At 43.7% G+C, this 15,045-nt stretch overlaps 1 protein-coding gene across 1 annotated transcript in view; it reads left to right on the top strand.

Moving 5' to 3' along the window:
- Positions 1-15,045, top strand: part of CRTAC1 (cartilage acidic protein 1) — a 134,143-nt gene that overhangs the window by 13,776 nt on the left and 105,322 nt on the right. The window contains exon 2 of the mRNA XM_082673356.1: positions 3,960-4,159. Coding sequence (XP_082529482.1) covers positions 3,960-4,159 — 200 coding nt within the window. The remainder of the gene's footprint in view (positions 1-3,959; positions 4,160-15,045) is intronic.

Below are 15,045 nucleotides of genomic sequence, written 5' to 3'. Positions count from 1 at the left end.
TTCCAGGTACCTCGTATAAGTGGGATCATACAGTGTTTGTATGACTGGCTTATTTCACTTAGCATGATGTCTTCTAGGTTCATCCATGTTGTAGCACGTGTCAGAAGTTCCTTCCTTTTTAAGGCATATCATATTCCATTGTGTGAACATGCCACACTTTGGACATATGGATTGATGGACACTTGGGTTGCTTGTGGCCACTGTGAATAATGCAATTACGAACTTGAGTACACAGATATCTGTTCCAGTCCCCTCTTTCAATTCTTTTGGGTATATACCCAGAAATGGAATTGCTGCATCACATGGTAATTGTTTTTTGGATTTTTTGAGGAACTGCTGCACAGCAGTTTCCCACAGCAGCTGCACCATTTTATAGTCCTATCAGCAATGCATAAGGGTCCCAATTTCTCCACGTCCTCACTAACAATTGTTATTTCCTGTTTTTTTGATTATAGCCATTCTAATGGGTGTGAAGTATTATCTCACTGTGGGTTTGAGTTGCATTTCCCTAATGATTAGTGATGTTGAGCATCTTTTCATATACTTATTGACCAATTGTATATCTTCTTTGGAGAAATGTTTATTCAAGTCCTTTACCCATTTTGAATTGGATTGTTTTGTTGTTGTTGCTGAGTTGTAGGACTTCTTTATATATTTTGGATATTAATCCCTTATCAGATATATGATTTGCAAATATTTTCTCCCATTACATGGGTTGCCTTTTCACTCTATTGATAGTGTCCTGTGGTCCCCAAAAGTTTTAAATTTTGATGCAGTCCATGTAATCTCTTTTTTCTTCTGTCACCTGTTCTTTTGGTGTCATATCCAAGAAATCATTTTCAGACAACGGTATTTTTTAAAGCTCCCCAAGTGATTCCAACGTACAGCTAAGGTCGAGCAATGTTTCTCAAATTTTAACGTGCATTCAGATCACCTGAAATCGTGTTAAAATGCACATTCTGATTTATTAGGTCTGGGGTAGGGCCCAAGATTCTGCATTTCTAACAAACTCCTCGCTAATGCCGCTGCCGTTGGTCTGGCGACCACTGAGTAGCCAGAGTGTAGAGGAGCATTTCAGTGATTTCCTTCATCTGAGCCCTGAGCTAGAGGGGGGATATTTACCAGGCCTTTTCCTAAGTTTCCCACCACAACTGTTTCCCAGCAGGCCCTCGGCTGACCCTCTAACTTTCAGCTGCTGCTGAGCAGCCCTGGGAGCCTTTGGCATGTCAGAAGAATGAAATATAAAGGAATTGCTCTCCCTGCTCCACTCTCAGCCCACCCCCCCGGGGGGAGGCCGTCCACTGGTCTGCTCATGCCTAGTGCCTCCGGTTCCACACTAATGATGGCACGTTCCTGTCTGGGCTTGGCCCCTGCAAGGGAACTGCTACAGAGCTCTGCTGAATAGCTGTTTTGCTCAAAATATGTTTAATATGCTCAGAAAGGAAAACCACACAGGTTGGTCTGAAGTTTATAGAAGAAGCTGGGAAGAAAAACTGCCGAAGGTCTGCTTCTAAAAGGAATCCTTTAATTCATCATAGAATTTTAGAGCCGGAAAGGACCTTTAGAGATCTCCTCCCAGACCCTCATTTTGGAGAATCAAGCTGGGACCCAGCAAGGCTGTGACTTGTTCAAGGTCACCAAGCAAAACAGAGGTCATCCCACAGGTGTATTATTTCTGTTTAATCTTGCTTTAGGTTATTTATCTGGAACTGGATAACACAGAGGAGCTATTTCTTTCAGATGTCTCCTTTAATTAAAAGTTCTACTTTTCAAACAAAGGTAAAAATCAAGAGGCTGGATCACGGTTCTTGCCCCTCGTGGCCTTCGTTAGAAAACTTTACCAGATGCTTATATTACCCTAATAGGACCTGCCTCCCTGGTGGCAGTGACCCAAACTGCAAGTGTAGTAGTGCCTGGGAGGAACTTAATAGCTTCTAGAATGCATGCCCAATACCAGTTTTTCCTTCATGCCCATTGATTGCAAATGTTGTAAGCTGACCACAGTACTCTTTCAAGCCACTGCCAGTCAGTTTTTTCTGTCAAGTTGAAACTCATCTGCCATCCCTACAATAGAATTCATACCTTGAAAAGTCCTGTGACCTTCAGATCATGCTACATTTCAGCATGGCTAACCTGGTTGTTAAATACTCTTTAGCTTCTCATTCCCCCACCCCACCCCAGCTGCTCATTAATCCAATTATGAGTTTCCTTTATGCAACCAAACTTCTTGCCAAGTTGCAGAACTCTCGGAGTGATGTGTTTGCCTTTAGCGACTAGACAGCCCAGTAGATGCTGCTGTTGTGCTCAGACATCTCTGTAATTGGGACTGACCTCATTCTGATAGTGCAACACCCAGCATGTGCCCTCTAAGCACGCTACGAGAACTTTCTTCCCAGGAAGGCTCGCCGAGGTTAGTTTCTGCCCTGCAGTTAGAGCCCTGCCCCGTGCCTCTCTCCAGCCTCCCCAGCGAGGCATTAGGAAGGCTTCTGAATCACGTTTGGCTCCGTAGACAGTGCCTGGGCCCTTCCTTTTGGTCTCTGGGTCCTGAACTGGAGCAGGCTCCTTTGCTGGCAGGAATGTCTGTCTCCATCTGGGGAGTCAGTCTTCAGGTCTTCTCTTCATTAAGACATCAGCCTCACTCAGCCTTGCTCTTGGCTGCCAGCCACACTGACAAGCCAGCAGGAGAAGTTCCATCAGGAAGAGGTGTGCCGCCCTCTGTAGGCAGGAAGGCACCGCCTTGCCTGCGGGGCTGCCTGTGCAGGCCTTGTGGGCCTTGTCCCAGGGGAGCCTTTGGAACACTCTCAGCGTTCTGATTCTAAGCCTGCGGGCAGCAGCTCGGGGTGGTGCTATCTGTAGCGTTCTCAGTGTCTCCCTGGCTCACGTCAGGAAAGGATGGAGTTCTTCCACCTCCTTGGCCACTCTCATCTGTCTCCTGCGTGCCTGCCACCAGCTCTCGCAGCTCCAGGCTGTTTGGCAACACCCTGAGTTATGTTAGAGATACAATAATGAATTATACAATGGATTATACATAATTAATTTATAATAAAACACACACACAATGGTTTAATTTCTCCAAGTGAATGATGTGCCGCTCGCCAGATCCTGCTGGAATACATTCCATAACTGACTGCTTCCTGGTCCGGAGGCGACGGCCAGCTGCCCTAGGGAGGGACCTTGGCAGGGGAACCTTCCAAGTCACAGATTCCCTCCAGGCTGCCTCTGGGGTAGGTCCCACAGAAGGATAATCCTTTACTGCCTCTACTATTGTTCTAGACATGGACCCTCATGGGGCTCTCACCCACCCCTGGACTGTCTGAGATCTGTTGTTTTCTTCATTCTCCCAGCCTTTCTCCCAGAGGATGGGAGATGCCCATGTGTTTATACTCTACCATTTCTTCCTTCCCTCCCTCCCTCCCTCCCTCCCTCCCTCCCTTTCCTTCCCTCCTTCCTTCCTTCCCTCCTTCCTTCCTTCCTTCCTCCCTCCCTCCCTTTCCTTCCTTCCTTCCTTCCTTCCTTCCTCCCTCCCTCCCTTTCCTTCCTTCCTTCCTTCCTTCCTTCCTCCCTCCCTCCCTTTCCTTCCTTCCTTCCTTCCTTCCTAAATATGTACTGAGTGCCTCTTTTGTGCCAGACACTGTCCTTGGCTTTGAGTGCATACATGAACGAAACAGAGAGCCTTGCCCTGGTGGAGCTTATGTTCTGGCTGAGGGAGACAGACACTAAATAACAAAACATGATGAATGAGGAAGTCATCCAGCATGTTATAAAGTGATAGGTGCTGTAGAAAAAGAAAAGGCAGAGCAGGATAAGGGTGACCTGACATGATGGGGACAGGTTGCAGTTTTAAAGAGCATAGTCGGGACAGGTCTTGTGGAAAAGTGGCAGCCTAGGAGTTGCCAAGCCCTCCAGGAACAGGGAAGAAAGGTACTGCTGCACCTAACATTTGTAACTTTTGGTTTCAGATGTTCCAGATGTTTCTGTTCCTGCTGCTGCTGTGGCTTCTGCCCCTGACTGAGGGGTCCCTGCGCGCTGAACCCATGTTCACGGCCGTCACCAACTCAGTCCTGCCCCCTGACTATGACAGCAACCCCACCCAGCTCAACTATGGAGTGGCGGTGACTGATGTGGACCACGACGGGGACTTTGAGATTGTCGTGGCAGGGTAAGTACCTCCCGCCCTGGGTTTGACAGATACATTAGTCAGCTTTTGCTGTAATAGGGCCAGATGACAAATAGCTCCAAACGCCCAGGGGCTTGCAACAACACACATTCTCATGCACTTGGGTCTTGGCCGGACTCAGCTGGGTTCTGGTAGGCTGTGTCCTTGCCTTTTTGCTGTAGCAGTGAGTTGGGATGGAGGGTAGATTGGAAGAAAAGTGCTTAATCCACAGGCTTTCCAGGGAGAAGATTTGAATGCCCTGCTTCAAGGCACTCTGTTCATATTTTGGCCTCCTTGGTTATGCAGGTGTTACTTCCTCACCAGTGAGACACTAGAGTCTCTATATACGAGGGATTTAAGGGTGACAATTATGGTAGAAGGGGATGCTCAAAGCTGCCTTTGCACAGCATTTTACACAAGACTAAGAAAACGTGAATTGCCTGTTTCAGAGAAGGGGGGAAGTTGGCGATGAAGAAGGATAGTTAAACTTCCTCTAAATCATGCCTCGGCGCCCCCGGTCCCTTCTCTCCTGAGACGCAACATTGTGTATCAAGAAAAGATTTGGAGTCCAAATAGCTTGAGTTCATGCCTTAGATCTGCAGCTTTCTAGTTGCATGACCTTGAGTCAGCCCCTTACGCACCAAGATTCAGATGTATCATCTGCAGAAATGGAGATAGCAAGACGCCCCCCATTGTGAAGGTTCAATCGCTGTTGTACGTGAGTGCATTGTAAATTCTGCCAGTCACCATTGATAATCCTTATTTATGGAGCACTGATATGTGCCAGGCACTGTGCTAAGCCTTTCCACGCACTGTCTTATTTAATCCTCCTGACAACACTATGCAGTAAATATACAAGAAAAGGAAAGTAGGATTCAGAGATGGTGAGTAACTTGCCCTCTATCAAGTAAATAGTAAGTGGATGAGTCAGGATTTGAACCCCACGGCTCCCTAACTATAGAGCTGCTAAACTACATTGTACAAAGTTTAGTTATCACTTCAAAAACCAGCCAATCAATAAATACACTCCAGGGCCCTGTCAACCTCATTCTAGAAGGCTGGAGCTTTTATGGCAGCACTGAACAAAGTAAATGGCAAGTAACATTATTTGTAGCAGTTGCATGTGACAGTAGAAACCACTGACTTTGGCACTGGAAAACCTGGTTTTAATCCTGTGTCATCCAATAGTTGTGAGCCTTGTGCAAGTTACTTAACTACACAGCCCCCACTTTCCTCATCTGTAAAATGGGCATGTTGAAATCTACCCCTGCCTACCATACAGGGCAGTGGTGAGGATTAGTGCTGATGATGTATAGAAAAGATACTTTGTAAGTGCATTTCTTCTTTCATTTATTCTTTTCTTGTACACCGTGAAGAGTAGAAGTTCCTAGATTCTAGATCTCATGGAAGTCTAGATTAGTGTGCTGACAGATAGAACTTTCTACGATGATGTAGAAGTTCTATCTTGGTTCTGTCCAATATGGCGTCCACTGGCCACGTGTGGCTGTTGAGCACTTGAGATGTGGCTACTGTGACCAAGGAACTGGATTTTTCATTTTATTTCATTTTAATATTATACAGCCACATTTAAATTAGACAGCACTGTCTGGGACTTCGGAAGGAAAACTAAAGAGCAGAGTGTGATAGAAAAGGGGGAAATAGGAATGGTTGTAATGACCCTTATTGCCGGGGGTGACCTGTGCAGGGCCGGAGCCAAGCAGCTTGTCTGTGTTCTGTTCTGTGACTGTCCAGTCACTCTCTGAGTCCAATAGAAGCCTTCCTGGCCAAATCCTGCTTCCTGGAGCCTGTGCCACTCTGCCAGGGTCTCTGGGTAAGGGGCGGTGATGCACTTCTGAGATGTTCTAGTTGGCCCTGCCTCCTCCCAGATGACACCAGCCTCCCTCTGGTAGGCACTGGGAGCTGACAGAGGACAGAGAACAGTGAGGCAACTTCCCTTCTTCCTATCTTTCCCTCCTCCTGGGCCCCCACAATGATGACCAGGTTCTCCTTTCATTGGACAATGGGTGGCAAGCTCAGATTTCCATCCCACCCATCCTTTGAGGGGCAGGGGATTGTTACTGCATCTCCTGAGCACCCAGCTTCTTGCTTTCCCAGTGCTGGGCATGCATTTCACCTTCCTTTTCAGTGAAACCTTTTTCTCTTTCTCTTCCAAGGAACTCAAGAAATTTGCTTTTGTGTCTTCTGTGGCAGAGCAGCTAGACCATCATTCGTAGGCAGTTTAGAGTAGATGTCTAAACCTTGTCTAGCTTGCTGCTTCCTGTGGGGCCTGTAGCACTTTGGAGTCATCCTCTAGAAGCAAGAACCAGACCATCCTGGGCCTTTATTCTGAATCAGCCAGAGACCAGGGAAAGGCCCTTGTCTCTTCTCCCAGCGAAGGGCTGAGCCAGGCAGCCCCTGTCTGAGAAAACTTGGGCTGCCAGGTGTTCTTCTAAAAGATGACATTGCTCACCACCAGCAAAGAGGAAGATTTACATAGAGGACAGGATGGCGAAATTGGGCAGCCTCCCAGCTCCAGGTCAGGCCTCCTTTGTGGCTGTTATTGACGCATTGTGAATTCTCAGAGCATCAGAAAGACACGTTCTAATTTAAGTACCAAAATACATTCCAAAGGCAAATATAACTCTTTATTATCTTCAGCTTAGGATGATTTGTCACTGTCTTCTTCTTTGGGCTGGATAACCAGGGGCTGACTATACAGACATATTTAAATCAGGACCTTGGCAGGTCATTCGGTCCACCCCTTGCCTTCCAATAAGGTCACACCTATTGTTTTTGGAGGCTCCCTTTATTTAGAGCCTTCCAAGGGAATGTGTGCAATCTTTTCGTAATCCAGCTCAGTTACTTATGTCAAGAATCTATGTGACTAATCTGAATCCCTCATATTCGAGCTTAGTAAGCCATTTCTTTTAACTTTTGTTTTGCTGTTACCTTTGAAGATTTAAACCAAGTGGTCACTACCCTTTCAAATAATGACAGCTAGGATCACTGCCCTGCCTTTCATGCCCTGTGGACTCCTTGGCAACATATCTGACTTTGACTTGCATTCAGTTTTATCCACCCTGCACCCATATTTAACTCTGTTTGATGGTAGACTCTGTTTAGGAATCACACAGCAGGAATTGAAATTTTTAAAAATTGAATGTGAATGCCTTTACCTGGGCACCTGCAGTCCAGCTCCTGACAGGACCCCCCTCTATTATCTTATAGACCTTTCCGTTAGCTGGCACCTGAAGGCCTTTGCGTTTCTGACCCCTGGGATATTGGGCAGCTCTTCAGTTTATAAAATGCCCACACTTGAACTAGTCTTGGATTTGTTGACCTTGTAGTGTGTCTGACTCCAGCCCTGTTGCTTTGAGTATTTACTCTCTGAATAGATTTGTTTTGTTTTGCCTTTTTGGTATCCTCCTTCTGGGTATTGATGGCATTGATTTTGAGCGTGTTGTGGGTGAGTTTGTGTTGTTTCAGAGTCTTAAGTTAATTGTGATGGAAGGCATGTGCACACTTCTGACTCTGGGAGGAGCAGAAAATGACCGCCCTTTGCTCCGCAGGGGTGGGGGAGGGAGAGGGCCGGCTCTGATCCTCCGACACAGCTGGGCGAGTGCCTCTGCATGTGGAGGGCTGATCTGTTAACCGGCAGGTGCGTGATCGCGGGTCTGGGTACAGTCTCCTCTTTGCGGGGGAAGGGGGAGGATTTGATCACCCCCAGGAGATGTCGGCGCAGGCACAGACCATTGAATATCTTCGAGACGGGTTCCCTGGGTAAAGAAAAAGCCTGGTGGCTTCTCCTTTTCTCAGTGGCACTAAATACCCAATCTACAGTCTCACGCAGTCTGGAAAGGAATCCCTGTTGGTGTCAATCTTGCACAATTCCTTTAGAGGAGATTTTGTTTCCTGGGATATCCCCAGAGGTCTGAAATAACCCCTCTACCCTGTCAGTTTCCAAGAAGTTTTGCCCAAATGGAAAGATTGTAGTGGTTCTAAAGTTTAAATCATGATTTAGATCAGTTTTTCTACACAAAGAGCATTCACTTGATAAAACCTTAACGCATTCTTCACACTTGGAAGGGTTTCTTTTAAAGGGATGCTACGTATTGTAAACCAGCGTTTCATTTTTTCTTAATTTTGCAACTGTGTCAGAAAACTTTTTTAATTTACTAAAATTAATCGAATTATTTTAAAGGCAAACAGTATTCAGTTACCAGATTAATCATAATCATATAGGAGATATTTTTGCCATTATAAGTAATAAGAACAATGATAAAGAATGAGATATTTATCTATGATTAAACCAAAGCAGCATTTATGCATTTTATTACCAGCATATATAGATATATGCAGTATATATAGATGTATATAGTGTGTATAGATAGACATAGTAGATAGATGTAGTATCCATGTACAAATATTTAGGTGTATGTAGTAAATATAAATATATACAGTACATATACATACACACACATACTTTCAACAAAATAGGAAAAGTACTTTTGAACTTTCAGTCTTAGCTGTTTTGTAAAATACCAATATGACGTTCTAATAGATTTGATCATCAGTTTTGATAACTTAAAAAGTTAGATTATTTCAGTTCCTCTTTTTTTAATTTAAAATACCTTTTACATTTTGATAACACAAATGTTTTATTGCAAAAAAATCCACACACGGGGCTTCCCTGGTGGCGCAGTGGTTGAGAGTCCGCCTGCCGATGCAGGGGACACGGGTTCGTGCCCCGGTCCGGGAAGATCCCACATGCCGCGAAGCGGCTGGGCCCGGGAGCCATGGCCGCTGAGCCTGCGCGTCCGGAGCCTGTGCTCCACAACGGGAGAGGCCACAACAGTGAGAGGCCCGCATACCGCAAAAAAAAAAACAAATCCACACAATATAGATGAAAGTAAAAATCCATCTTTACCAACTTCCCATCCCTACTCTAAGCTCATCCCAGTCCCCTTCCAGAATAACAATTGTTTCCAGTTTAGTGCTTATACTTCTGAAAATTTCTATGTTACATATATATTTTTAAAAATATGTAATTTCAAGAGGAATCAAACTGATACACATTGTTCCAGAGCTTGCTTTTCTCAGTGTAACATATTCATTGTTCGAACATATGGACCTAACTTAATTTTTTTAAGTTACTTAGTGTGGATGTGCCACATTTGTTTTGCCACTCCTCAAGTGACATTTAAGCTGTCACTAATCTGTGACCATTGCAGACAATGCTGTACTGCACATCCTTACACACATATGTGGATGTTTCTCTGGGACGATACCAAGAAGTGGAAATGCTGGGAATGATATGTACATTTTATACCTTAATAGATATTGCCAATGTTACCAATCTCAATCTTTTTCTATGTATTCCTAGCCTAGAAATAAAGGGTAATTTGGGGGATTATTGATATCAACAGCTATTCAAACACCTACTGTGTGTACTGCCACATAGGCTCCAGGGGCTGAACTTTATCAATTTAGATGTAATAAAGAAGGGGGGGGGAGTCCTATTCTACATCTGTAAAAGAAGCTGCTGCTGTTAAAAACTGGATTGAGGAACTTCAATACTCTGATTCAAACTGCTAAAAAGACTTCCTCTAAAGCTTCCTCTGCAAAAATATATTTCTTAAATGGTTCACCCTTAACCCTAAGATTCATTGTCCTCGGTATCATGGAAGAATGATTGCAGGGTGCCAGCTCTTCTGCTATGGTTAAGCATGGACTGCCCCTGATTTTTTTTTTTTTTTGCGGTACGCGGGCCGCTCACTGTTGTGACCTCTCCCGTTGCAGAGCACAGGCTGCGGATGCGCAGGCTCAGCGGCCATGGCTCACGGGCCCAGCCGCTCCGTGGCATGTGGGATCTTCCCAGACCGGGGCACGAACCCGTGTCCCCTGCATCGGCAGGTGGACTCTCAACCACTGCACCACCAGGGAAGCCCTGCCCCTGATTTTGAATACTAATAAGACAGGAGCTGGAGCAGGAGCCAGGGCTTTTAAACCCATTCTTAAAACTTTTATAAAAGGGTTACTAAGTAGTGCATGACAGGTTTTTGAGAGACATCTCAAGGCTACATCTGAACCTCCTTCTTCCCAGCCCTGGGCAGCCAGAAGCAATGGGCAAAAATGCCACTCCCCACCTCAAGTCACAGATTCTCCTGACAGCTCAAAGGACTGAGGCCCCTATGTCGTTACCCTGGTCACACACACACACACACACACACACACACACACACACACACACACACACACAGCAAGGTGTCAGGAGGTATGGTAGGCAGAATAATGGCCTTCTAAAGATGCTCATGTCCTACACCCCAGAATCATGAATATGTGACCTTGCACGGCAAAAGGGACTCCACAGAGGTGATTAAGTTAAGGACCTCAAGATAGGAACATTATCCTGAATTATCTGAGTGGGCCCAATGTAGTCACAGTCCTTAAACGTAGAAAAAGAGAGGCAGAAGAGGAGGTCATAGTGATCTGATGTGAGAGTGGCCATGGAGGGAGTGGCCCCAAGACAAGGAATGTGAATGGCCTCTAGGAGCTGGAAAAGGTAAGGAAATAGATTTATCCCTAGAGCTTCTTTTTGTTTGTTTGTTTGTTTGTGGTACGCGGGCCTCTCACTGTTGTGGCCTCTTCCATTGTGGAGCACAGCCTCCGGACGCGCAGGCTCAGTGGCCATGGCTCACGGGCCCAGCCGCTCCGCGGCATGTGGGATCTTCCCGGACCGGGGCACGAACCCGTGTCCCCTGCATCGGCAGGCGGACTCTCAACCACTGTGCCACCAGGGAAGCCCCCTAGAGCTTCTTGAAGGGAATGCAGCTCTGCCAACACCTTGATTTCAGCACAGACCAGCGTTGGACTTGGGACATACAGAAGTGTCAGATAATCAACTTGTATTGTTTTATGCCACTAGGTTTGAGGTGATTTGTTACAGCAGCAATATGAAACTAATACATTAGGTAAAGGTCAGGTGCTTGGCGACATTTCTCAGAGAGGTAATGGCCGTTACCTCCGAAGATTTTAATAGTATTATTTTACTAATTTCACAGCAATAAAAGAAATACACCACCCACAAACATATTATTTAGAAGAATAAAAGAATATATTTAAAAGAAATACATCACCAACAGAAGTATTATTTTTATTCAGTGACATTCCCCTAAGAACAGGTTCGGTTTTGGAAAGAAGCCCTTACATCACACTTCATTCCTAGGTGGCCATCCACATTAATTCACCCTGCAGCTCGCTGTGTGACACCTGGTACCATGGGTGGTCGGAGGTGGGGAGAGGGGTTCAGAACTTTTAAAGATCTCACTGTCATTGCTGAGGCAAACACACTCACTTGGGTGAGGTCATAAGTGACTTGTGCCCCTGGGGAGATGCAAACATTCCGAGAGGTCAGAGCAGGTGGAGAGCACTTCTGGCTGAGAATCACAAAGGCCTTGGAGGGGCATTTGGATGGTCACAGGAAGGATAGGTTAGGTCTATTTAACAAGGGGGCAAAGCCCTCTCCATGTTGAAGAGAACTTTAGGCTTATTTGGATTTTGTTGTTTGTTTGTTTTTAAATTAATTTTTTTTAAAGCATTTTAACAAAAGACTGATTTTCACAGAGTATTGAAGAGTATTTAAAAAAAGCTGCTCCAAAATAGTAATATAATTAAGACACTAAAATTGCCTTTGCTGAAAACGGCAAAGCTACTTTTAGTCTGAATTTTTCATCCATGCAGAAAGTAGATGTATGCCCTGTCTCCAGTCACTTTGCTTTAAACTCTCTTCTCCCATTTTTTTAAGCGGTGGGCTGGATGGAAGGTCTTCCTTGTCCACTGCGTCCCACACCAGGCTCCCCAAGGTTCAGGCCCACAGCAGGCAGGAGCCCAGACCAACCCTCCACCGCACCCTCACAGGCCTCAGGCCTTCTTCCTCTCCCCCCTCCCTCCTCCTCCCCTTCCTTCTCCCAAGCTCACCTCACACTTCCCTCTGGAACAGGTGCTATTTCCACTCCTGGAATCACTTCTGCTCTGGGGGTCCAATCTGACCCCTGCCTCCCTCTCTTGTGTTTTTCCTCATACACCCCTTCTCCCCAGTGCTACTGACCTGGTGAGTCACTTTCTTTCAAGAATGCTATGGTTTTGACTTAATTTTCCCTCTGAGGAATCAGTGACTTTTGAGGCGCAGGTATCTAAGAAAGCATTCAAGGATGTGAAGAAGCTAAAAGCAAACATTCCCCACTTCAGATTTTTACATGCTCTCCCCTCGTTTACCTTCACCTGTTTGCAGACTAAACTTGTGAAGGGGTGGAGGGCAGAAGCAATGTCTTGTGTTTTACTTCCATCATCTCACTTTAAACCATCACAGCAGTCCATACGATGTGTAGTATTTAATTGAGTCTAAGTCACACATTTTTTCACACTTTTTTATCGACATATAGTTGATTTACAATGTTATGTATTAGTTTTGGGTGTACAACACAGTGATTTAAAATTTTTATAGATTATACTCCATTTATAGTTATTATATATTGGCTACATTTCCTGTGCTGTACAACATATCCTTGTAGCTTATTTTATATATAGTAGTTTGTACCTCTTAATCCCCTACCCCTAGTGATTTTAACATCTCTAAAATTGGGATGTGACCTACAACTGGCAGCTTGCATTTAATTGGCAGGGTTTTTTTCTCTAAAGATATATAAAAAAATGGTGTCTGATCCCTGATGATATTTTAGATTTGATGAAAGCACTGTAGATAGGGTTATCCCCATTTTGCAGATGAGGAAATCAAGGCCCAGAGATCTGCTGAGAGTCATAGAGATGGTGAGAGGCGGAACTGTTATTCTATATGTGCCCGTTAAATTAGGTTTGTTAATTGTGTTGTTCACGTCGTAACGGTAGTCCATTTCTTTCTGTGGTTCTGTGTTGTTGTGTATATGTTGAGGCTGCTTTATTAGATGCAATTTTAGAATTCTTTTTTTTAAATTGAGATATAATTGACAAATAACATTATATTAGTTTCAGGTATACAACATAATGATTTGTTATTTGTATATATTGCAGTGTCTTAAGAATTCTTATATTTTCCTGGTGAATGAAAGCCATTATCATTATGAAGTGACCCCAGCCATCGCTAATTATGCTTTTGGTCTGATGTTATTATAGCCACTCCATCTTTCCTTTTGTTAATATTTGACAGGAATATCTTTTTCCCATACTTTTGCTTTGAACTCTCCAAAGCCCCTGTGTTTTAGGTATGTTTCTTGTATGCAGCATAAGTGTGGCATAAGTGTGGCTTATGTTTGTTTCAACTGTTTAACCATTCTGCTGTCCTGTTACTAATGAGGTTAGTCCATTCCATTTAATGGGAACATTGATATGTTTAAACTTGTTTCTATTATCTTATTTTTTTTAATTTCCAAGCTTTCAATGCTTCTTTTCTTTTTCTTTCTTGCTTTTTAAAAATTGATTGATTTAGGGGCTTCTCTTTTTTTTTTTTTGGTTGTGAGGTAAAGAGTCTTGTTTTTGAAATTTCATTTTTTGCCTCTACTGATTTGAGATTTATACCCTCTACTTCTGTACTTTTAGTGGTTCCATTTGAAATTTTATGGTACATTTTTAACCTAAAAAACTCTAAAATTATCAACCCCTTTCTATAACAATACAGGGATTTTAGTACTCTTTAACTCTGAACACCATTTCCTGGTATACATATAGTACTTTAGTCTTGCCCTTTGCAAACCCTGTAAGTTATAATTATTGTTATTGTTTTTATCTAAAAGCAGTGTTTTTATTACTATCCATTTTTACCATCTTATTTGCTCATTTTTCTTCTTACATCTCAGAAAGACCTTCCTATCATTTTTCTTCTTCCCAGCATACCTCTTTTAGCTGTTCTTACTGAATGCCAGTTGCTGGTAAAATCTCTCAGTTGTTGTTTAATCTAAAAATATATTTATTGTATCTCCGTTCTTGAAAGATAATTTTTCTGCATTCAAAAATTTTAGGCTGACAGTTTTTATTCCTCTGTCACTTGTTGCTAAGATGCCAATCACTAGTAATGTCACTCCTTTGTAGGTGGTCTGTCTCTTGCCTCTCTTTTTTGTCTTTTGGATTTTGCAGTTTCACTACTATATGTATTGATATGGGTCTTTTTTTTAACCCAGCATGTGCTTCCTGAGTCTGAGGATTCATGTCTCTCATCAGCTCTTAATGGTTCTCAGCCATCATCATTTTAAAACTCTGTCCCTTCTCTCTACTCACTCCTTATAGGACTTCACTCAGACATGTCAAGTTTTCTCATGCTAGTCTCCAAATCTCTTAACCTTTTTCATTTTATTCATCTCCTGTCTCTCTGTGATGCTGCATCCTGGGTAACTTTCCGGGTATATCTTCCAGTTCACTAATTCTTCCTTCAGTTGCATCCAAACTGTTGAGTTTTAATTTCAAAAACTGTTTCTCATTTCTAGGAGTTTCATATCCTTTTGCAAATCTCCCCAGTCATTTCTGATAGTGTCTTGTTGCTTACTCATTTATTTCATTCTTTGTTCCGTTAAACATTTCTTACATAGATATATTCTGTATTTGACAGTTCTGATATCTATAGTCCTTGGGGGTTTAATGTGTCCTTAGCTTTTTGTTTTTTTCTTATGCTTATTTGGAGTGGCTTCCCTTCTTAGTATATTTGCTTGATCTTAAAATGTGGGAAATCTGTGGCCCTAAAATGGAAATGCTTTTTACCAGAGAGGATTTGTAGTTATCTCTGCCGAGGGCCTGGGGGTCCTACTAACCTGGGAACACTATAGGTCTCTCCAAGGGTTAATTTAGGATTTAATGTAGGATTCTAGGGTTCAGCATCTCCACCATGCTGCCAGTTCAACCTATTT

This window comes from Grampus griseus (genome assembly GCF_964374135.1).
Source record: "Grampus griseus genome assembly, chromosome: 16".
Classification (NCBI taxonomy): domain Eukaryota; kingdom Metazoa; phylum Chordata; class Mammalia; order Artiodactyla; family Delphinidae; genus Grampus; species Grampus griseus.
This window is presented reverse-complemented; position numbering and strand designations above follow the sequence as displayed.